The sequence below is a fragment of the Carassius carassius genome, chromosome 34, assembly GCF_963082965.1.
Source record: "Carassius carassius chromosome 34, fCarCar2.1, whole genome shotgun sequence".
NCBI lineage: Eukaryota > Metazoa > Chordata > Actinopteri > Cypriniformes > Cyprinidae > Carassius > Carassius carassius.
The window spans coordinates 21,042,922-21,068,271 of NC_081788.1; the positions used below are offsets into that span (position 1 = coordinate 21,042,922).

At 38.2% G+C, this 25,350-nt stretch overlaps 1 protein-coding gene across 2 annotated transcripts in view; it reads left to right on the forward strand.

Annotated features, from left to right (window-relative positions):
• LOC132114708 (semaphorin-6B-like) overlaps positions 1–21,579 on the forward strand; it is a 126,507-nt gene extending 104,928 nt beyond the window's left edge. For both annotated transcript variants that reach the window (XM_059522982.1, XM_059522983.1), the window contains 4 exons: positions 1,536–1,676; positions 3,192–3,269; positions 4,534–4,592; positions 19,101–21,579. In XM_059522982.1, coding sequence (XP_059378965.1) covers positions 1,536–1,676; positions 3,192–3,269; positions 4,534–4,592; positions 19,101–20,023 — 1,201 coding nt within the window. In that variant the 3' untranslated portion in view covers positions 20,024–21,579. The remainder of the gene's footprint in view (positions 1–1,535; positions 1,677–3,191; positions 3,270–4,533; positions 4,593–19,100) is intronic.
• Positions 21,580–25,350: the final 3,771 nt, after the last annotated feature.

Below are 25,350 nucleotides of genomic sequence, written 5' to 3' on the forward strand. Positions count from 1 at the left end.
AGGATGGGGGCTAGAGTGTTAATGTATGTCAATTTATTTTTATGAACACTTTTCTTTTTATCTTGCCGTAGTTGTATCATCCGTGTAAGTTTAGTTTTTTGTTCCAAATGTTTTTTTTCTCTCGCTTGTTTTCTGTGATCTATCTATAGAAGTGGTTAATTTTCATCTCTTACGTCTTCTGTTTCACTCTCCTACTCACATGTCAAAGAGAGGCAGCTTTTTTTCTTCTTAAATCAGTTTAAACTTGCCAGTTGCACTTCTTTATCTCACCCTCTGTCCGTTCTCTTCCTGTCTCTCTCTTTCGTTACTTGTTTTAGCTGCCTAAAAATGGATCTTTACTGCAGTGATTCATTCATTAATCTTTATTTGTCTCTCTCACAACTCAATTTTCAACTAGGGCTGTTAATTAAATGTGTTAATTTAGTGATATTTATTCTATTAAAAAAAGCTAATTAACAATAAAAACAAATGTATTAAAAAATAATGATTATGGTAAAACCCATTCAGAAGTGAATTTTTATATATATTTTTATGTATATATGTGTGTGTGTGTGTGTGTATGTATATACTATATATAATATATATAAATTAGATTAATTGAAAGCATATTACTTAATTATTTGTATTTGTTTTTAATTGGTTCAGTAATATTTTCAACATAGATTTTCTAGTCTATTCATATTATAGCTTTTCAAGTTAATCTGTTTTTACAGCAATTTTTTTTTCTCTGTAAAATTATATTAAAATACTTTTTGCAGCAAGCTTTATCTAGTTTCTCAAGTGTGGCTCATTACTCAGATCCGATGCATAAATTACTAATGATTTCTCTGCTGCTATCTAGGCCATTAACGTAAGCGTTTCTATAACAATATGTATATGTGCACTTGTATACAAACAAATGCATTTTCTAGCCAGCATGGCAGGAGCAAGAGAGATACTCTTAAGTGGTAAGTGCCAGGTAAGTGTAACGCATGGAGGAGTGGGTGGCTGCCAGACTCCTAGATATCAATCCGATTAGCTACTGGGGCCGAGTACAAAGTGACAACACACTAATGTGATATCACATTAATACGACACACATTTTCCTTTTGATCCTGTTTTTCATTCATAGGATGAAAGTTAGTGTTAGTTCATTAGAGACATACTAAATAACAAGCTGTTATCTTAATGGATAGATGGCCTCGTTGGAAATTTCAAGATTTAAGATGGCAAACGAACTTTCATTACAAAGCTCCAATGTCTAATGTGTTAAAAGGATAGTAGATGCTTATAAGAAATCCAGTAGCTAGCTTGAGGTTCTGCTCGTCTACCTTTGCTTCATTAGTTCTTGTTAACCGCACAGCATTATATTGTGTTAAGATAAACCTTATCAGACTGTGTTAGGCTTGACTGTTTAGACTTTATTCATGTAGGTTGGGGTCATGTCATTCTGTATCAAACTGTGTTTGAGTGTTTTCTCGATGTAAATTGTGTTTGACTTTCTCCCTGCACTCTTTTAATTTGTTGCAAATTTATTTGGACTGTGTGTGCTCCAGGTGTGGGACGGACTCTCCTCAGGCCAGGCAGCTGCTTTCTCTCACGCTGGACCGCATCAGTCACAGCCTCCTATTGGCTTTCCCCTCTTGCGTGATCAAAGTGCCTGTAGCACGCTGCCAACTCTATTCTCGCTGCATGAAGTGAGTGAAACACACGTTTAGTTAGCACTTCAAATGAGGACATCATATATAGTCTGTTGTTTTTACAGTATATAAATGAAATGCTAAAATCTATATTATTGTTTTTTATTTGTAGAATAATATAGTTGTATATAATAAATCGCATATATATTATCTATAATATTTTTCAATTGATTTTCATATGCATTTTAAATTTAATTTGAATTATAATGTTAATTTTAATATTGATGTTGTATAAAATTAGTGTGTTTTATTTTTGTATTAATTCATATTTTGTTACAAATATTATATATTATTTAGCAATGTGTTTCATTTATTTTCATAATTATTTAAAATTTAAAATTAATGTACCAAGAAGGATATTATATAAAATCGCTGAATATTGTCAAAATTTATATTGCACATTTGCAGGATTTTAACTTTTACAATGTCTGCAGAATTATTGCAAAGCACTGAGACCGATACCATGCAGAATGCAAAGCACTGGGCTGGACAAAGAACACTAGTGAGCATTTTGACAGGGGGTTAAAAAATCACCTCGGGTGTGACAGCTTCAAAATAACTTCCAAAAGTCTTGAATAAGATTTGATAAGATGCAATTGTGAGGAACCTCCAGTTTCATCTGGCACTTGCAAAGGCCATTGTTGGAGGATCTGTTTGGAGACTGAACATGTAATTTAGAGCACAATAACAATCCATGCATGCAACGAAGGCGTTCCTTAATCCCACTGAAAACCTTTGGGAAATTCTAAATCGGAATCGAAGCTGATGAATAAATCTCAGCTTTGGGATAAATTTAAGGAGGCCTGGCAAGAAATGACATATGCGCATAGCTTTTTGAGAAATGCCCAGGAGAACGGCTTTTATAATCAAAAACAAGGAATACCAGCGAAGTATGAATAACAGATTATATTGTAGTCAGTGTCTGCTTTACTTTTTATTTTACATTATATTTTATTTAGATTAAATATAATTCTTCCAAATTATGACCTTCCAAAGTGTTCCCAAAGGCAGGTTTTGTCATGTTTATCTAGCTTCTGTGGACAAATTTGACCCAAAAGAAGCTAAGTAAACCCGCACATACATACATGTACAGTACATTTGCCTAGCCACAGTACATAATGGGGAACCTCCCATTGACTCTTTGATAGTTGTTAAATAAAGCGATTTAAGATAATCCAGAACATAAAATTATGCCTAAAATATGATTTTAATGTGAACAGTGACATCATTTATAGTCTTTACGAACCATTTGTCCTTTTCAGTACAATTCCAACAACTGTTTATTCTGTTGCTCTTAGCTCTAGGATGGTTTTATGATCACTGGTCACCAGCCTGTGGTCTGTGTATGTGCCCATGGGTCATTGGTGCAGCCCAGTGAGGCGCACTAACACGTGTCATGCATCTAATGTGTGCACTGAACCAGCTGGAACAAGGATGAAATCCAGCAGAATTAAACTATATACTGTCTGGTGCCTTGGGGTACCATTCATGCTTGTTTCTGATCTTTCACAGAAACTGCATCGCCTCACGGGATCCCTACTGCGGCTGGACCAGAGGAAGCACCTGCTCTTTCCTCCGTGCAGGTACAAGGTAAGGTTTGACAACATACTAACCAACATAATGTTAACATCTATCTATTCTAACATATACAACAAGATTTCCATCTTCAGATAAAGCACGTCTAAAAAGCACTCGTTTTTGTGTTCTGCCTCTTTTTAAATACACCTGAAAAGGTGTGTCCTTCTCCAGAGAGATGGTTTTATTGAGTTCTGTGTGCAAATACAGGTTGTCTGCTGGTATACTGATATCAAAACGTGGAGACCGTTTTTACTTCAGTGCAGTTATGCAATTACAGATCTCTGGCTGGATCTGATTTGATTTACCAAGGACAGTCAACCTGTAGATCGATTCCGTCTCGCATAATACTGAAAAATTCTCACCAATTGAATTTCACAGTGGAAAAACGATACAGAAGTAGTTCTGATTACTGCTGCTTGCTTATATACACAAATAGCGAATATGCAAAACAAATTAAGAAGGGAATTTCTGTTGGCTGTTTGTGTTTTTACACTTCTCATTGTTACAATATGACTAATGTTCATCCTCAGGAGAGTGGCGGGAAGGAATCTGCATGCTCATTGAAATTCTCAGGGTGGTTCACCGCTGTAGTATAAAAAAAACTCTGCCATCTTCTCAGAGGAGTTCTGGAGGTTACAGCTCTGTGCCTGCAGTTTGTATAAACTGTATTATTATAATTATATTTTATAGACATTTCACAGAAAGCATTAAAACAACACGGGTCTAAGCATATCTTCTGAAAAACTAAGACCCTGGCAGTAAAAGACCCCTGGCTGCCTTGTTGTCCTGGGCTTTGACTAATTCCCGACGGTAGTGGAAAGAGGCTGGTCCCCCCGTGCACGCTTCTGCTGTGCGTAGCCTTCGGCCTTTCCTCTGTTTGACTTATGCAGTTGGAAGGAAGCCATTCGTGAGCCGACTGCAGTCATTTTTCTTCATTATTGAGGCTTTAAGGTAACACAGAACATCTCTAATAGAGCACTGTGCTGCCTCTGTGTATAAGACTTGATCAGGAGCGCAGATTGAGTTTCTGCACACATCCTGTACATGCTTTTAACATGCTTTATCACTTATTATTGAACCCAAGAGCAAAGGACCTAAAAAAACAAGACATTTTAGAAGTACTCTTCAAGACAGCATTAAAAAAATGTTTTTCTTTCAAAAAAGAGAGAGAAAATACACAGGCATTACTGTAATCCAGACAGTGCAGTTTTATGGCCTGTTTATGTGGTTTGCTGATGAATGTTTCTACTACTGTTCTTTCTCCCATTCACCACAGGCTTCCCTTCGAACAAGACGTCGAGCACGGAAACACTTCTCACTTGGGAGACTGTGACGGTAAGAACACATTTTTATTACAACAATAAAACTCTTTTTTTTCTTCACGCTGTTTCCTCCTGTTCTCTCCCCTCGTTTTGAGATTTGTTCTGCTGCAAGAGCCTCAGTTCAGGTGTGTGGCGATCACAACTTGGGCTTTCTATTTGTAGTTCCCCTTTCATCTCCGATTATGTTCGTCTTGGAACTGAGTTCTGTGTGAGCCTCTCTTGGTGGGGTTCATCGCAGCAAATCAGTCGTTCAGTCTGAAATTAGAGAACCCTTTGATCTCACCGCTGATTCTGCACAGGCATTGGTGCACATTAATCCTGGGTCCACCACAGGAGACTTCGCTCATCTACTGTGAGCCACAAACACTTGGATGTATAAATATTGCATAATGATCGTGTCCGCCTGGCTGGTTTTTAATCTGCTCATCAGGAGCTTTTGAAGTTTTCCAGCCCCTGGTTCAGTTGTGGTGCACAAGCCAGAAAGTAATGGGGTGGTGGGGCCAGCTGCTGTATTTGCTAATGTGTTTCCTAATGGAGAAGAGCAGTAAGTCTGGAGAAAAAAACATAGTAGCTCTGTCACAGTAGCATGAATAATGTGATGTAAGAGAACTTGATTCTGATGTTCAATATTCTTGCAAAATGTTTCTTCTTTAAACGAGCATGCAAGTCCTGTTCCAAAACCTATTATGTTGCCTACATAGCACTCAAAGAAGACTGAAGCAGCATTGCTTATATCCTTCAAGACAATCCCAGAAAGCCAAATGAGAGACAATATTTCAATAACAATGTTAAATTCATAAACTTTCATGGCAATTTGGGGTTACAATTGAGAACCCTTACAATTGTCTGTTCTATTTGTGTGCAAGTTATGTGTGTGTATTTCTTTTTTAATTTAATGCTTTTGAAGCACTTTGGGCCACAAAGTTGCATTTAATGTGTCATACAAATGAATAAAAGTTGAAGTTAATGCATTAGTTATCATGAACTAACCTAAAAAAGTCTTTTTTTTTTTTTTTTTACAGCATTTATAAATCTGTTAATGCAATCAAAATACAACTGGAAATGTAAGTTTATGTAGAAAAGTAAAATTGAATTAATCCTGTAAAATATTTTTCATTGTTAGTTCATGATTTTAGTAATTGATTATTTTACCAAGTATAATATTTGTGCTATTTTCTCAGTAACCTGCTAACCTCAAACCCTTTTAAAATCAATTGTGAATCAAGTCTTCTGTGAGATAAATATTACAAAATAAAATCCTTGAAGCAAGATGAATTTACTTAAGAAGCAACACTGCATTAGATATTAAGGCACGTTTTCTGAGAATACTGGTGTTTTTGTCTAACTGCACTGGCAGTGTTGCTTCTTGAGTAAATTTATCTAATTTTAGTTAGATTTAGACCATCACTAACTGACATAAACCAGTCTTGATCAGCATGTAAATGCATGCTGGTTTAAGCTGGTCTGAAAGGCAGGGTGTCTCTCTAGTGACTCTTAGACTGGGGACTTGCATAGACATCGTCTCATTCTTCATCCTTAATAAGTCTTGTGTAAATAAGTGTTTGCCTACAAGGCTTTGATCAGCGGAGCGCATGTCACATCCATCACGCTTCTCGAGTGTGGTTCTCCTGGGCCTGCAGTGCAGAGAGACACAGGCCTGGGGTTGAGAAGTGGGCAGTTTAGAGGATGTAACACTGCATCCATCACAGTTTGTAGCTGGTGACTGGCTTTCATCTCCTGCTGGGAGGGTTTACAGACTCTGATTTTGGTGGCAACCTCAGTGATGGAGATCACCCGGATGAGCCTGAACTTCATATGAACCCCATATGTCCACATGTCCGAGAGAGCATAGGGGGGCTGATGTTAACAGCTCCGCTAAATGACAGAAAAGTGGTCAGTGGAAGTGGGGGCAGTGGAGAAGAATTGATTTTCATCTAGTCTCTCTGACTCGGTCACGGCTAAATGATTACAAAAGGTGGGATCCATAAACCAACGAGGGAGATACAAAGGGTGAAATGGTATATAGAGAGATGAAGTATGGAGGGCTGGTGGTGGTTGTCAGACAAGCTGGAGCCCGTGACTGTGAGGGTAGGTGTCTGGGGTGGGGTTGGGTGCACAGACGAGGCTTTGAGTGATGTCTCCAGTGTCACAGAACCATCACTGCTGCAATTCCCAAGGCCTTGCGCTGCTATAACTCTGACATGCTCGCATTTCCTTCTGTATTGAAGAAGCAATTTCTCATTCCCTCGCTCTTTGTACCTCTTTCACTTTGAAAATAGTTAAATTTTTCCCACTCCATTTCAATATATATATATATATATATATATATATATATATATATATATATATATATATATATATATATATATATATACATATATAGATAGATAGATAGATAGATAGATAACTGATAACTGGATTACTGAGAAATAACAAATACAATAATAACAAAAAATACAAATATTACCATTTTCCCTAATCAGAGGATTCTGATGTGAACTGCTTTGTTATATTAGTTTAGTTCAAAAAGAGTCTGTTGATTGAGGGTGCAAACTGGTATTTATCCTATTATTTTATTGTTATCATGATCATAAACACACTGGTTTGTAGCTCAGATAGTTGTTACATTTATTGCAGTTTACTATTTATTTACAGTACTTTAGAGCTGAAAAATAAGGTGGATTGTAGTTCACTTTTTTCACTGTAGTCCACTTATAATGTCAGTATCCGTTTTTGCAGCAAAACAGGCATAATTTAATTCAGAGGGAGTTGTTTTTACATTTTTGCTTCAATAAATGCTTTTTTTGGACTTTATGTAGTTAAAAAGTTACCGTATGTTAATGGTACATCAAGCTTTTATCTCAAAAGAGCAAGTAAAGTTTGATTTTTCATTATATGACCCATTAAGTGGTCCTGCAGTGAGACAAATGAGTCTCTCAATTAATATGAGGTTGCATAAAAGCTGCATGCATAAGAATTAAAAAGTTTAAATGGTGCATAGCTTGTTACATCGCAGGGCACTTCTGTATGATAACTGCCCAAATCTATCTTTCTGTATCATTTTTCCACCTTCACTTCACCACGTGTTAGAGAAACCGATCTGGCAGTTCCTACCATCCCTTTCGTTTTGCTCATCAGTGCGAGGACCGTAATTAGAGATCCACCTGCTCTTCCTGTGCCCTGACCAAGCACTTAGCGATTTACTTCATAATGTCAGTTCTCCTTTTGCCTGATGCTCCTAGGCAGAATTGATCAAAGTAAATGTAGATATCAGATGCTTTAATTTAGCTGATCTGTGAGGCCTGCCCTCAGAGGTCCGAGACACAGCCGCCAACAGCCACTCTGCATTCTGCATTTTGAGGGCATGTCTCTTTGGCTTTATCTTTCTGTTTCTTTCTCTGCTTAAGGGAGGCATGCCAGGTTGTGAATTCTTGTGTAATGATGGCCGATGACTAAACCAGCTGCAATAACTGTTCTCAAAAATCAACAACAGTGCTTGAAACAATTAACTTGTTTGTTGTTGGAAGGAATGCTAGCTTTAGGTGAATAGCATGACATTTGACATTCCAGCCTGGGAAGACACTTTGCTCTCTCACCTGATCTTACCTCAATGTGGTATTAACCCTTTACAGGTCATGACCTATAAGTCAGGCATATCGATTGCAGGATTAGCGGCTAATTTAACGCTCCTTAAACTTCAACAGTATTCTTTTGAATGTAAAATTTAGGTCATGTGATGGGTCAAGGGGGAGTGATTTATTATGCTAAAGGAAGCAAAACAAAAATATTCTACTACTATACTACCGTTCAAAGGTTTAGGGTCACTTTTTTTTTTTTGGAAGGAAAATACTGCTTTTATTCAGCAAGGACTATTAAATAGATCAAAACTGGTGTACAGACATTTATATTGTTAAAATAGATTTGTATCTCAAATAAAACCTGTTCTTTTGAACTTTATATTAAGCAAAGAATCCTGAAAAAAATATTGCGGTTTCTACAAAAATATGAAGCAGCTCAGCTGTTTTGAATATTAATAATTAGAAATGTTTCTTAAGCACCAAATCATCATATTATAATAATTTCTGAAGGATCATGTGACACTGAAGACTTCAGTAATGGCTGAGGAAAATTCAGCTTTTTTTATCATGGGATTTTTTTTATATTTAAAATAGGAAACATTTTAAATTGTGATAATATTTCACAATGTTTATACTATATGTAAATACATACATATACATACATATGTATCTATGTCAAAAGAGTTTGGCTTTGGCAGATTGTGGTTCCCGAAAACAACTTACAGTTTCTTTTATGATTTGAAATGATTTGAAAACTTGGCTGGTTGCAAATTTTCTGCATCTAAATGAAGGTAAAACTGAGATTGTTGTGTTTGCACCCTCTAATGTATCTGAGTCACCCTGGGTTGATTTAGGTTCTTTATCTATTTATTATAAATCCATGGTGAAAAACTTGGGGGTAATTTTTGATAACTCTCTAAAATTTGACAAACAAGTAAACGCTGTTGTGCGATCAAGCTTCTTTCAATTAAGAACCCTGACAAAAGTCATGTAATTTTTGTCATTTGAGGATCTAGAGAGAGTAATGCACGCTTTTGTGACCTCACATTTAGACTACTGTAATGCTTTGTATGCAGGAATTAATCAGTCGACTTTGAGACGTTTGCAAATTGTTCAAAATGCCGCAGCTAGATTGCTGACAGGATCTCTGAAGCGGAGCCATATCACTCCGATTTTGTTTTCTTTACATTGGTTGCCTATCCGCTATAGAATTGATTTTAAGATTTTGTTGTTTGTTTTTAAATCTCTAAATGGTCTGGCACCACCTTATCTCTCAGATCTATTGCAGATAAACTCTCCATCAAGATCACTTAGGTCCTCTGACCAGAAAATGTTAATTGTCCCAAGGTCTAGACGCAAACTTTGGGGTGATCGTTCTTTTTCTGTGTTGGCACCGAAACTCTGGAATAGTCTGCCTTCGCATATTAGAACTGCCTCCACAGTGGTATCTTTTAAATCTTTCTTAAAAACTCATCTTTTTTTCTTTGGCTTTCCTATCTAAATCAAATAGCTGAGTAAGTTTATTGTTTGTTTTATGAGAGTAGCTAGATATCTGTATAGTATTGTGTAAATGTTTTGCACATTTGCTTTTGTATGTTTTCAAATTGTACAGCACATTGGTCAACTACCTGTTGTTTTTAATTGTGCTTTATAAATAAATTACCTTACCTTTAAAAAAAAATAATGAAATTAAAATAAATAATTTTCTTACTGGGGTAGAATCCAAATATACCTGCCACTGGTAAACATTAACTGCATTCACTTACGGGAGCGACAGTCATTGTTTGCACAGAAACTCATCAGAAAATGTCAACGCTGTTAAACCAGGCATCAAAAGGAAGGGAGACATCCGTGTATGAGAGAACTGTCACGCTTCACTGTTGTTACGAGTGAATGGACTGCAAAATGAGGCTTCTCCTTAAACTGACAGTTCAACTACAATACGTTTACAAAGAGCAGACAGTCATAAGCCCCATTACTCTTTCTTTGCATCAATATCCCACTCGCTTAGCATTTTCTCCCATGTGTACGTAGCTGCAAAAGCATTTGAGTATAATCACAGAGTTGACACAGATGGAGGCAATTATGCTGCTGTTAAAATATTTCCTGGAAAAAGGTGGTGTTTGAATCTCCAAACAGTGGGTTGTAATCACAAACTAACTGAAGTCCATGTTACACAAAGAAGTGCGCGGTGGCATCATTCTTATGAAGTGGGATGACAGCCATGCAGAGAAAAGCAATGAGGCACACACTGGCAAATTAGCTTCTCTGCTGTAATTGGTATCAGCTAGCAAACATAGCCTTGGTGAGCATAAGAGACTTCAAAAACGTGATTATATCTAAGCATTTATTTGATCAAAAGTACGGTAAAAACAGTAATATTCTGAAATAATAGTACAATTTAAAATTCATATATTTTAGAAGTCATTTATTCCTGTAAGTCAAAGCTGAATTTTCAGCAGCCATTATTCCAGTCTTCAATGTTACATGATCCTTCAAAAATCATTCTAATATGATGATTTGTTGCTCAAGACATTTCTTATTATTAGCAAAGTTGAAACTATATTGCTTCCTAATTTTTTGGAGTAAACTGTGATATTTTTTAATGATTTGTGATGATATTCTTCAGTATCAAGTTTTATGTCCTCAAAAAAGAAAAAAATTGCTGTGTAAAGTGTCTAAATCTGTCAAGCAGAATATATTTGATGTGTAATATACAACTTTTACTCAGAATGAGGATTGTCATTTTGTAGTGTCACATATGGTTTTGTCAGACGACGTTTTGTACACTCTGTGTAGTTTGTTAGGTGGGAGTAATAGGTTTTATAGAGGTGTTAGGTGTTACAGTGAGTGTTTGTAAGACAGATGTGGTGCTTTTGCCCTCCAGACCTTTCAAACACTCCCACAGGGGCAGTTCATGTTCTCCTGGAGTACAACATCTCATGACCTTCATGTCCAGGTCATTAATCTAGTCATGGACAAACACACACACGTATGTCTACACTGAGGTAAGCCATTCCATTTAGAGTTGAGAAAATTCAGAAGTGAAGAATGGGCTTCGGTTCAGTTCATAAGTTAAAATTTGAAATGATTTGGCCACACCCCACAGTAAGTTAATGTGGAATGACAGGAAGAAATTCCTAGAAAACAGTGAAACAACTGGCTTTTTCATATATTTGCAAAAACACAAAAATGGTTACATGATTAATTTGGACTAATTATGCTTTTAAGTTTTTACCCTTATAGACATTTTCTTAAATAATTAGACACATTTCCCTGATGTAATTACTCTGAAGTGATTAGAAAATGCTGTCTCAGCAATTAACACAGCCATCAAAACAATTCAGCCATACAGATTTCAATTAGCTATGAACACCACATTGTTTATAGTTGTTCCAAAAATGTGGTATTTTAATTAATTGATTATATGTTGATTGTTTCCATTTAGAAAGTCTGGGGGGTATTAGTTTCAGCCTCAGACGTCATGCCCACGGACCGTTAGCTAAACGTCTGATGCATATGGGACACAAAAGTGAAAACACTTCAGGAGTGTCGAAGTCGTCATTGAATTGGTTGAATTTTACAGGATTTCCACGAGACGTGTGCTGCATTCTTTAACTTTCTGCCTGGAAACAAAGATACCGTAGTGCCAAACCCCCTCACGAAAGAAGAAAGCCGCCATGTTTACAACTGTTATGACGAGCGCTTATCAGTATCAACTGAATGCTGGATTTTTAAAAGTATGTGAAATATTGAAAGTTTGCAGCATAGAATCTTTAAAATATGTCCGAGATTTTTACACACCGGTCTGTTATTGTGGCAACGTTTCCATGCCTCGAAACGTGATGATGAACGAAACGAACTGTGATTGGTTGTTTGACATGTCGGTCAAATGGCCTCATTTAGTAAAAGACTTCTCAAGAGAGGGAAATGAGTGTATATTCAGAGCGTCTCTACGCAGGGTTCACTATGATAGCTCACTTGACTAAATTTGTTCTTTTGGGAATGCTGAAGTGCACTTCCCAGGGCACTATCTGGTAACTGGAACGTTGCCTTGGTGTGTGAGAAATCTTGGCGTTTTTACCTGCAAAGAGAGAGAGAGACATAAAAGGACAACAGCAGCTGCCACTGAAGCCTGCAGCATGATGAGCCGCATGACTGTTGTGGTGTTGAGGAAATTACCGTGGCGGTTGCCAGGTATGTTGACAGGGCAAGAAGAATCTCTCTGCCACAGATCACCTTGACTGGGTGAAAGTGATAGTTCAGACAGGTGTGTGTGTGTGTGCGTGTGTGTGTGTGTGTGTGTGTGTGTGTGTGTGTGTGTGTGTCAGAATCATACAAAAACAATGAGCAAAACATCTCAGCCTTAGAAATACCTTGCATGCACCCATAGGTGCAGTGATACCATTTTTCTCTCACTCTCTCTCTCTCTCTCTCTCTCTCTCTCACACACACACACACATATACGCTTAATGCCAACAGGCTATATCGATAATTCTAAAGAGGATTTTGCTCAGTTCATCGAGCCAGGGACCTGTGTCTCTATTGAGTCTCCTTTTGTCAAGCATGAAAGAGACATTTTGAGCCTCCACAGCAGATTGTGAATGATCCAGAAAAGTTTCTCAATTCAGTAAATGTGTGGAAAAAATGATTCCGCCTCAGCCAGACAGAGCTTGAAAACTCAACATCTCCCTCATAGAGGCAAACCGTCAGTACAGGAGTTTTAACTTAATAGAAATAAGGAGTTGTTTTAGCAGCTGGTTAAATACGGTCATATGCTGAGCACTGACAGGCAGAATTTACAGTCTTAAGCATGCTGGAAAGATTTACTTGAAATTGGAGGTTTCGTGATTTTGGTGATTGCAGATGTCATGCTTTGCAATTGCAGTTGGCTAGACTTACAGCAACGGGTCACTTTCTGAATTTATAAACCATGCTGGAAATGTCAAATATTTTTTAATATATTCATTTGAGAGTTCTCACCATTCAACCCTAAATTGAGGCTGTCAATTTACCAGCAAACCTCTTGTTACAGTAGAGCCCCCTTCATCCACATCTGTGGTATTGCAATGCAGGACACACTTCTGTACTAACACAGCTGAACTGGCTCTCGTCTGCATCCTCATTATTGTTTGTCATCAACGGTTTCTGCTAATAGGGAAAGCTATGTTGAAAAGCTATGCACTAATTGAGTACAATTAATTGCGGCTGACTAGGTGGCGTCTGCAGAATGTGGAAAAGGTGAGCAAGCGACAATAGGCAACAGTGTTTTAGCAGCAGACCGTTTCTCTTAACATAGGGCTCCGCTGGGGTGGCTGATATCCTGAGCTCGCCCCCAGCTCAACACCCCTCATTATTTCAAACAGTCCTTTCTATTTAGTCTCATGTTAATCATCGTCAGACATTGTGGACTGTAGCGTGCACAATTATGTTGAAATGAGAAATCCTGAACTGGTGCCAGGCAGCATTTCATGTTATTGAAGTGCTATAGGCCATGAACAGCTCTCTCTTACTGAAAATTATAAAAGAGTTAATTAAGAACACGTGCAGACGTATGGAAACCTGCTGGCTGTATACTGATCTGAGAGTTTGAATAAAGTGTAAGCTAAGAAGCCATAAATGTCTTCACTACTATCTTTCTGTAAGCACTCTACTTGTAAACAGACGTGTTTAAAAAGTTTGAAAATGTTGGTGGGGAAGCTGTTATGCATGGCTTCCTTGCAGACAAGGCCAGATTACTTGGTGTTCTTTAGGACCAGTTTTGCTGGTTGACCAAGGTAGGATAGTTCACCCAGCTACAAAAATTGTCTCAACAATTTACTCAACCAAAAGTTTGTTTTCCAAAAACAAAATTGTGTTTTTGTTCCCATACAATGAATGTGATTGATCTAATGTTATTTGTACCCCATTGACTTTCACTGTATGGATAAAGTATAATCTGTTGTGCTCTGCAGAAGACAAAGTCATACAGGTTTGAAACAGCATTAGAAAATGATGAGAGAATTAAACATTTTGGGTGATCAATCCCTTCAAGGTAATAGTTCACCCACAAATTAAACTTCTGTCATCATATTGTTCTAAACCTGTATGACTTCTTTCTTCCAAAACAAAACATAGGAATTTTAGGTTGCAGTTTTATTCCATATATTGGAAGTGAATGATGACTAGTGTTCCAAAACCTCCTAAACTACAAGACAAGTGACATAACAGTAGTTTGTGTTACTATTTAGCTATAATCCTGATAAGTCTTCTAAAGTCATATTTCTGAAGTCATGTTGGTGTGAGGAACCAACAAAAAATTGTATTTGCATAAAATGGGATGTATTGAAAGAAGTAAACTATGTAAAATTCATGAATAAATTATTCTTCAGTCAGACCTTATCAACTGAAATGATCCATTTCACATGAATTGGTTAAAATCTCACTGAAAAACAACCTAAATATCGCTGTTTCTCCCCATAGGGATGCCACCATACCAAACTCTAAAACATATGCTGGTGACCAGAACTGCTGGTCTTTTCAGCATGCTTTACACAAAGCAATGGCAACAGTGAGGCTTGATTACAGCAAAAGATGGCTGACGTCTCGAGAACCAGAAAGAGAGAGAGGATTGGCAGACAGAGAATAGCCTGCAGTGTTTCTGCAGAGAAGAGAAAGTGTGTGTGTGTGTGTGTGTGTGTGTGTGTGTGTGTGTGTGTGTGTGTGTGTGTGTGTGTGTGTGTGTGTGTGTGTGTGAGATAGAGAACAAGAGTGAAGGCAAGAGAATATAAGACAGAGATAGAAAGAGAAAAGATAATGAGTAAAGTCAGTGCCATATAGGCCACTGCTTCACACACACAAATGCACACACTCACATGTATGGCCTCGTGCTAATATAAATCACTACACAAACTAACACACACACAGCAGCATCTAACATAGTGCAGAAACCTACTGTATGAATAAGTGTTTGTTACATAAGCACAGCTGATAAAAGTCGGTTTTCAACACACTAAACTGTCTCACCCTCGGTCGGGTAATTAATAATCCTCGGGAAGGTTGCTTATTTGCTAGAAGAAAATCCATATTACACTTGAGGTTTTTAATGACACGATCTCAACAAGAAACCGAACACTGCTAGCATTTCATTAGCCACCTCTCTGCTTACAGGTTGAAAAGAGAGACCGAGAGCAATAGACTGATACAGGGAATAAAAGAATAAGGGTACATCCCTGGAGACAGACAGCCAGCAGAAGATGAAAGGACTTGACACAGAGAGAGAGAGACAGAGAGAGAGAGAGAGAGAGATGAGCAGGAGAAGATGTGAACAGAAATGGAGAGAGATAAGCAACAAACATCAAACTGCTAGTGAATAGACCCGGGGGGAAAAAAGAGGCAAAAGCAAGGCAGTTAGTCCCTGAGCTCCAAGTCTTTTAGCACTTGGCCTATTGCCTTCCGAAGACTAACTCTAACTAGACTGCTCCACCATCATTGTTCGGTTGTAATTGGAGCTTCCAGCTGAAGACGTGCTCGCTGCGCCTCAGCCCGAAAGTCCGGCTGCCTTCCATTAAGCTTTAATAAGTGAATGGGGGAAAAGGGGGTTTCTGTCACCCCGTCGGGAATGAGGAAAAGAAAGAAACCATGCCTGGGACACTCTATCGCTCTCTGTCCACTCTCGTCTGTGTGTTTTGTTTCCCATCACGACAAAGCTGGGTGACTACAAAGGCAACATCTATAATGGCTCTGATCTATTCTTTGCATGCATGCACCAACTTTTTACTGTAAAAAGGGATGGACACATTGCAGGCGAGAGGGGAGAAAGAATGAGAGGTGGCCCTCCAGACAGGCGGGCGTTTTAATGCTTTAATGCTTTAATGTCTTTCATTAAGGAGAAAGGCCTGTGTGGTTCGGGTAATATCTATCTGAGGCACCATCAGGGCTTTGCTCAGGAAAGTATATTGTATATACTCGAGTATATACAAAGAGCATTTGATGTGTGTTTTAGTGCTGCTTGCAAACAAAATGGTATTTTTGGAGAGGACAGCTCTCAGTGAGTTCTTCATGACCTCAGGTGCACTTTCAAAAGATAAGTTTACGATAAGGTTCATTTTGATCACTTTTACTTCTTGCAGTATCATTTAGACATTAAAAGCACATATTTTTCAGGTCATCATTCATGACTAAAAAGACTATTCCAAATTAAATACAAGTTAAGTCCTAGCAACAGCATCTGTGGTTGAGGTTAATTACCATAGAACTGAAACCAAATAGCAAAACTAGATGTATTTTGTAGGTGAAATATTGAATCTTAATTTGCATACCAATACAAATTAAGTATGCAAGATCAGAATTTGATTAGATTTACATGCCACACAAAGTTTCCAGAATGCTACACTATTTGCTTTTTTTTTAATGTGTGCATTTGTGCATTTATTTCTTGTAAAGCTAATATTGCCCGAACTATGACATTTTTTTTTTTTTTTTACTTTTACATTTTATTTAAAAAAAAAAAAAACATAAATATACATTAATATGGATATATTTTACTTGCATTCAAATACATTTTGGGTTAGATACTTTTAATTTATTAGCATTTTATATAATACCAGTCCTTAAATAGAATTTCTCTGAAGTTTTTTCCACTTCGGCATTATGAACGAAAAATGAGCAATACCTTTACAGAATTTAATAATCCTGGTTAATGTTCATTTCTAAATACTATTCTATGTACATATACTAAAGCATTTTTAGCATTTAAATTTTTTTAAATATATTATGAACTAACATGGAAAATTAAACTTTAAAACATTTAAAACAATGAACAATAGTGTTTTTTATTACAATTTAGTACTATTATGTATAATTTTATATGTATATGTGCTATATGTCGCCATAAATATGTGTATTTAAAAAAATCTACATTAATAAATGCTTTTAATTGTTGGTTCCTGATACCTAATGCATAAATGTTTATGGCTTATTGTACCTTATTGTAATGTGTTGCTGGCACATTTGAGTTTCCATTCGTTTCCACTCCAGAGTTTGTTAGAAAAATTCACAAAGTGTATCGCACAGAGAAGGGAAGTCTTTAAGCAATCAACCATCACTTCGTCTTCTACCCTGTTACTTCATGCCACTGAAAGTAAACACCACAGTGCATGAACATAAACAACCTAGAAAATAGCATCATCTTGCATCCCGCCCATCTACCACATCCCTTCAGGACCCTGGTTCCTGATACATGATGGGGCCCTTGTGAATGCCAAGTGGGTTGCGACAGCATAAACAAGTCACTGTTTTCACTTCACTGGTTCGTGAAGTTAACTGTCCCATGCCAATGATGTTTATCCAACTTCTAACAGCAATGCAGCCACAAGCCACCAGCAGCAGCCAAAATGTTAATCATAGAGATGACAAAAACAAAAACTGATAGTTTACCGCCCTTTAGACAGCAGTTAGCATACTGGGAAAAGTTACACACACCTGGAATCCATCTGAGTTAGAATAAACATAATGCCCCCCACACTGCAAACAAAATAGACAGAGAGTGGTACCAGGACAGAGTCTGAGATAAACACACAGTGAGGGAGGGTAGAGAGAGACTTGTGCAAGAGAAAGAAAGAGAAAAGGACTGAGGAAGAACCAGACACTGATTCAGCATCCACATGAATGCATTGATTGAGGTATCTTTTCTGTAATGTAGTCTGTCCCTTCAAAATGAAGTAAACTGAGAAGTAAACATGTATATAGTCAGAAAAATTGATAGGCACTAGGTCATAACATTGACTGACATTGTGCTGTACAGTTCCTTTCCCTGCTGCCCAAGTACAGCCAATATATATTTTAATTCAGCAAAGTCTTGCAGACAAACACCCACACTGAGGAAGCTATTACAAGCTAATTGTCCTAGCAAATTTTTTTATCGATTGTGCCTTCTCTCTTCTCATTTTATTTGAGTTCTTAAACAAACAGCTGTAAGTGCTAATTAAGGCTGTTGATTTTCACCAGTGTAAAATGGTAACCATTTGTCTTTATTGTGATAAATTTGCCAGTTAAAATAATTTGTTTCAAAAAAATTTAATCTGCTAAGCCATTTCATTATGTTGGTTCTTACTGTTGTGACTGTAAGAATTAGCTAGCTAGCTGATATATTAGCTAATAGATAGATAGATGGATGGATGGATGGATGCAGTTTGCGTAGGGCACCAACTCCCGGGGGGGGCACCATCCCAGTTGCTCCAAAACAAAAAATAAAAAAGGTGAAAAAAATAAAGCTCCATTCCCCCATCTACACTCGCGACCGCTGGCACCTCATGTTTGCGGCTGAATGCAAATGATCATAATTGATGGATGGACATCTATGCCTGTGAAAAGACATTGGTAATCCGGCACAGAGAAAAGAAAATGAAAGACGGTAAAAAAACTAAAAAAAAAACTCATAAAGTTGGCTTGGCGTTGGACGAACAATATTCGCAAATTTAGGGACCATCTCTAAAGTTGCATGTGATATTAGTATACACTTTTCTAACATTCATAAAAACAACTGTAAAGTTTTCATTTAGGTGTCAACTACAATGCACACCTTAGCTCATGCATTTCTTTCAGGTACATTCATAATACTCTGAAACACAACAACAAACCAATCCTGCATAGGGCACCCATTTTGCCAGCAGCCCTGGATATTTGTCAGAATTATTCAGTTCTAGAAGTTTCTGAAAGTTAATGTTCCAAAACACATAATTGTTGATAGATGCTTTCCATTAGGAAGACAGTTGTTACAGCTGCTAAAATCAACATCTACTTTAGGTAGTAATGAGTGCAATTAGTCTGCTATTTTCCTTCACTCATGCATTCTTCAACCTCATAGAAAAATAAAGTGACTTTAAAAAAAAAAGAATTTTGTAAATCTTTGTCAGTTAGAAAAGTGTTCTTTATGCTCACTGTTATTCTTTCTATGTGTCTAGGTCTTCTGCAGGAGAGTTTCATTGAGGAACCAGATGGCTTGGTGTCCGTGAACTTACTGGTGGTGTCAGCGGTTTCAGCGTTTGCCACCGGGGCGGCGCTGTCAGGTCTGATGGTGTGTTGGATAATGAGCCTCAAGCACCGCCAGCACTCCAGAGCCAGTGGATCTGGCATGGGGAGTCGTCGCAAGAGTGACAGGGAACAGGGCATGCTGGGACACTGCCGCAGCGGTTCCGTGATCAGCGTGACGCGTATCAGTGGCAGCGAACGACCCCGCTCACAGGTTGAGAATATGTTCACCAACGGCTGGCCAAAATCTGGAGACATCGACCCAGGACTTCCCACTCCGGAACAGACACCTCTGCAGCAGAAACGTCCCACTCCTAATGTCCATCTCACAGACTGCGACTGGGACCAGAGCCATACTTTCCTCACACAGACAGGGACACCCTGCCCAGTGAACTCAGCGGTCATTTACTTGAGCTCCAAATACCTGCAAGGTGGGCGGCAAGAGGGATCGGGTGATGTTCCTCCTCATTCGGAGCGTCAACGGTACCTCATCCTCTCCCATCCACCGAATCAGCGGGAGCAGGGTGGCCGTCCGTCCGCCCCACCTACTCGCAACTCTGCTGGTGAATACAACTATCCAGCAACACCTCAGGACTCACCTGACCGCAGAAGGGTGGTTTCGGCTCCTACCACGCAGTTAGATTATGGTGACCATCTGCGATGGTCCCGTGACGGACTCAACTTCAATAGCAACAACGCAACTCCTTCTAGCCACCACCCGTATCCGATACAGCCGCGCACTAATGCAGCGTTAGTACGGCCAAGTCATCACACTCAGCGGGGGCTCAGTGAGATACAGGATTACAGCCACCTGCTGGTGAAAAGTGCAAGTGAGCGCAACCCAAATGGCCAATGAGTGGTCCAGGCCGTTCACATCCCTTTACCCTCAAGACTCAGACTCCCTCTGTAATCCTGCCCATCCTGTCCTTTCTCACTGCCATCCAGTGTGTTTTAAGTCCCCCACCAGCAGCTGAGCTCTAGGACTTCAGAGAGTGAGAGAACGAGAGTATTAATGGCTGACGGTGTTAAAGCCGCTGTCCCCTACTGCCTGCAGGGTGACACCACTTAGCACGTTAGCGGCTTCTATCACGCCCTGTCTAATGAAGCGGAAGGATCACTTAGGAAAACGGATGTTTGGTGATGGGAGGTGACATACATAATCATAATCCTGCAAACGGCTACGTTGACTGTTTAGCATAGCGAAGCAGTTGCAGTTTGCCTCTCTTTGTAATCTCACACCTTGTGCACCATTCAGTGGAAGTGATCTGTTTCATTTTCACCTCTTTTTGCTTTACGTTTGCACCTGGATGCTGCTTTTGTGCATCCTGGGCCTTTGCAGACAAGCTCAAACTTCCTTGTGTCTGTTTGTATGTGTATGTGAGCCATGCAAAACGGGGATTAAAATGTGCTTGTCAGCTAGGCTTGATATGAAAGCAAAATGGCCAACAAACACTGGAGATTCTTAAGTGATCTGATGTCAAATGACTGACTATCGTTCCCTCTCTTATACTATTATGTGTCAGGAAGCAATCAAGATAACTGCCATGTAACTTTAAAGAACTGTGTGCTGGAATATCAGATTTAACTGGGTCATGTAAAAGAGCATTCACCAAAAATCATGGAGGAATAAGCCCATGCTTTCTGGACGGAGCAGGGAAGCACTGTGGAAATATGTTGTTGGGTGGACCCATTTATTTTGTGGTGTATTTTATAAACCCATAAGTTTAGTGTTTTTTTTAATCACCTACACATGCTAGCATAAGAACAGAGCATTTGCAACACTTTCTCTTTCTTTCGCTCAGCCTGGCTTCGTTCTCTCTGCAGTCCATTGACTCGAATGTGAGCTTGTTGTCTGGGCCGAGTTGGGCTGCTAGGGAGCTGCATTCAGAGTGTCTCACTGACACTGGGTGCCTTTGTGCGTCCCAGCCAGAGAAGACCATCCCATCAACAAAAATTCGTAAAGAGTCATGGCCTAGCAAATCAGCCCAGCCCAGGAGAATGTCAATGAGGAACCAGACAGATCGGATCCCACTGGGTCCCCCCTCACTGCCACCCTCCACAAACCTCACAGAACCAGACGAATACAATGTTACATTTAGACGGAGACCAAAAAAAAAAATAGACCCACTGGGCTACCAATGGCACTGTGCCCGCTTCAGCCATTGTTCAGATTCCTCTGGTTCTCTTTTGATTGCTGATTGCTGTTTGTTTGTTAGTTGTAAACCCCACGGGAGGCAAGAAAAAGAAATGGTGTACTAATTAATTCATTCACCTCTCAGTGAACGACCTTATAGCTGCTTTCTTCCCGTGAGGAAAAAGTAATTTACCATGCATTACCTAGTTGTGTGCACTAGGGGGCAGTAACGCATGTTGAGAGATATTTTTTTTTACTTTAGCCCTGAGTGGACCCTTTTCACAGTAATTTGTAGTAATTCTTGAGTAGTTAACATTGTAAAAATGTTTTTTTATATAATTAAAAACATTTCTTTTCTTTTTTTTTTAAGAAATGCATACTTTTATGATTTCAGAAGGATCATATAATACTGAAGACCTGAAGACAACAATCACCTGCTGAAAATTCAGTTTTGCAGTCATATATTAAAATTATTGAGATAATTTGTATCAAATAAATGCAGCCATGGTCAGCATAAGTACACCATACTTTGTTACATTTCCCTGTCATTTAATTACAAGATAAATAATAAAAACTGCTGCAGTGCGGTCTCAAATACATCTAAGTGAGTGATGGTAAATTTGACATCTTTCTCTATCCTACCTGCCATGACCAATCCTTGTTTTTCTTTTACTACTTCTTTTGGAAAGTCATGGAAATACAATATTGGATTTCTTTTTTTTTCTTTTCCTTTTTTTTCTTCTTTTTGTGTGTACTATTGAAACAAATAGTAATGCAAAAATAACATTTTCTATGGTCTCACATTTATTTCACTATAAGTCTACCCTGCTATTGTTTATATTCCAAACTGGTCCTATAATCACCAATACTACAACAGTAAGTGTATGTTTGTTATAAAAACAGAAAGTGTTCCAAATGAAAAATCTGCTGTAGTGATAATAGAGAGAGCATTTCGCAGGGTATGAGTATGTTCTTTTGAATGTGGATGGATGAAACCCATTGAAGCTGAACATTAAAGCAATTATTGAAGAGTTTAATTTATTAAGTCTTAAGTGCCAATGTATGACTGAGTTCAAAACTTGGTGCCTAATTATTTTTACACAATCAACATTATTGTCACAGTTTTTTTAAGTGTCGCCCAGCTCATCTGTTCATATTGGAACTGTTCTACCCCCACACAGACTGAGGCCCACTATGTGCTGAAAAAAGGTCTGCCCACCCATGCATGCGCTCGCCCTGCTTCCCTCTCACTGGCTTTTCACTCTGTTGCACCATTAGGCAAAACATGCGTGATTACGCTAAGTCTGTCTTGGCCTGATAAAGCCTAGAGATGATTGTGAGAGACGTGCAGAAACACAGGCACCCACTTGCTTACTCACAGCCAGATTTTACAAAGCAATCGCCTGAGATGTGGGCAGCAAAACTCAAGAAGCAAGTCATCTTCCCAACCGCATCCCATATAAGTAACATTCCCCAGAATAAACCAAAAACAAGCAGAAAACGCAGATAATACTTATTGTGAAACCCTGTATGAAATCTCCAAGCACTGCCGGGGTTAATTCGCACAAGAATTTGAGGTAGTGAAGTGGAGTTAATTTGCCGCTGAGCTCTATAAAATGTGTTCCCGGGAAAAGAAAATAAACGAGGGTTGTTTCACTGTTTTCCTGTCGTAATTCTCTCAAGCAAGAAATAGAATCGGCCATAAAAACTCTGCTAGGGTTTTGTTTGGACAGAATATATCTAGCTATGTTTTTAGAGGGCTCCCTACTCTCAGTTTTCCAATTAAAATCCTGTCTGTAAACGGTGAGGACAGTGTGCTCGAGGCTTTCTCATTGTCTGGGCTGGTTTTCTTTCTCTGCTTTGTCTTTTAAAGCCCTGAAGTTATTATTTATTTTTATTTTTTTGACGTCCCCTTGCCACAAACTGCTACAGCTAACTGGCCACCTGACAAAATGTGCAAACACAAAGGAAGAAATGGTTTGTTTCGCTTTCGGTACGCAAAACCTGACATCTGACAAGCACAAACAAGAGTTGTTGTTTTTTTGTATATTTGTAGAGAATATATTAGCCATTACAGATATCTTCATTTTTACATTTGCTTGTTTTGTGTTAATGTTTTAGGTTGGTTTATTGAGTTCATGCAAGTGATTTGATTTGCTCTCTGGAGTGGGAATTTTTTCAGCGACAATGATTATTCTGCAACTGTGACCTGAATTTCAGTGTTTGATCCTGGTTTCTGAACTGTGCAAAGCCTTCTCTTCTAAAATAAATTGGATTAGAGTTGTTTCTCCTGGAAGAAAGAGAAGAAGAAAAACTATTTTGCAAAAGAGCCAAGTCTTCTGTTAACTTTGATGGACTTCTGATTTGTTTTGCACCGGGGGCTGTTCGTGTTACTGGGTCCATTGTCATTAAATGACAAGTCGTGTCCCTTCAGTGTACATAATAATTTCAGTGCTTAAATGTAATTTAAGTGAACTACCTGCATGAACACAGCCTCGGTCTGGAGTCCACAGAGGTAGTGTGTACTTCAACACGACATGCTACTTTGTGCCCTAATATTGTCCACCAATCAGACAGTCACATGCATGCTTTCCAAATCAACAGCACAAATGCTCATAAAGACACACACACACTCACACAAACGCACAAGATCACATGGATAGTTTTTTTTTTTTGCATCATATCAGTATCAAAATGTCTTAGTATACAGTTTGTCCCACTTTTGCTCAAACAGCAGCACTCAAGCTGCATGTAGTTTGTGTAAAACCTGATGATCATGTCCTTCACCATGAATTGAAATGATCCAGAGAGCATCTTGTGTTTCAATGGAAGATAGAACATCTGACTGTCTCTACAGAGTCACATGAAAAATGACCCAGAAATAGTACTAAATCTGAAATATTTCCTATTTGTTTTGTGCCTTTTTTATTATTATTATTAATTGGTCCAAAGTTTAAAACTTGTTTATTTTCAATCCCACTATGTTTTCTGACTTTTGGATCCCACTGTACTTAAACGCACGTGTACACACATTTTTGCATTTGAAAACTCATTGTCCTCCGTTCTGACTGTCATTGAGCATGGAGACTGTGCTCTGTTATCATTTCCTGTTTTAATAAACCACCAACAACCTAACTGCTGTTTGTCTTTCTGGTGCTTTGCGTTATTTTTTTTTATTATTGCTAAGACTTGGATCTTACTGAAGGGGTTGTAGACATAAGACAAAGGAGAAACCCTGTTCTAAAAGACAAATCTCAATATCTCAGAAAAGAGAGTAATGTTGGGTTTGTTTCCAGTTTTATTTTAGAAATTATACATTGTACCTTTTAAGTGGTACATTTTTCAGTTCTTCCTGTCCTTCTGCTTTTGGGCTGTCCTGCTGTTTTAGGCAGAATATAAACCATCAATGTGATGAATCTCAAGAGCACTGGTACAGAGTGCTTTATTCATTTCTATACAAAAGCCAATACATGTTCTGAGATCAGTACTCTTTAATTAGTGATTCTTTATAGCAGCATGCGCTCTTTTTGGTTATTACACCACAGGATAATTTGTAGTCTACTGATAACATGTATGACTGTAGACATGAGCTTGAAAAAATGCCAAACAGATCTTGCAATGAACCTGAACCACAACTTATAATTTTTATAATATTTTCCAACCCTGAAGCTCTCTGAATATTTATTTCTTCCAATTTATTGCCAGACAAATTAATGTTCCCTCGTCAGGATTTAACATAAAGTGGAATTTTAACAAGCTCACCTGGAGCCTCAAGTGAAAAATGAAAGTCAGTATAATAAAACCTTTTGTTGATGTTGTTTAGAGGCAATGTGTTTGGAATTAAACCACTGCTCATGTATCAACACAAGCTTTCTACAGATCATGGTCATCCAAGCTACTAAAATAGCCTGATTAATAATAAAAAGCCTCATAATAAATATTATGATTTAATGTGAATACTCATATTGCATGTATAATCTCAACAACAGATGATTTACATTTACTGATACAATTCGTCTATGCAACTTATTTTCTTGGAAAGAGAAAAC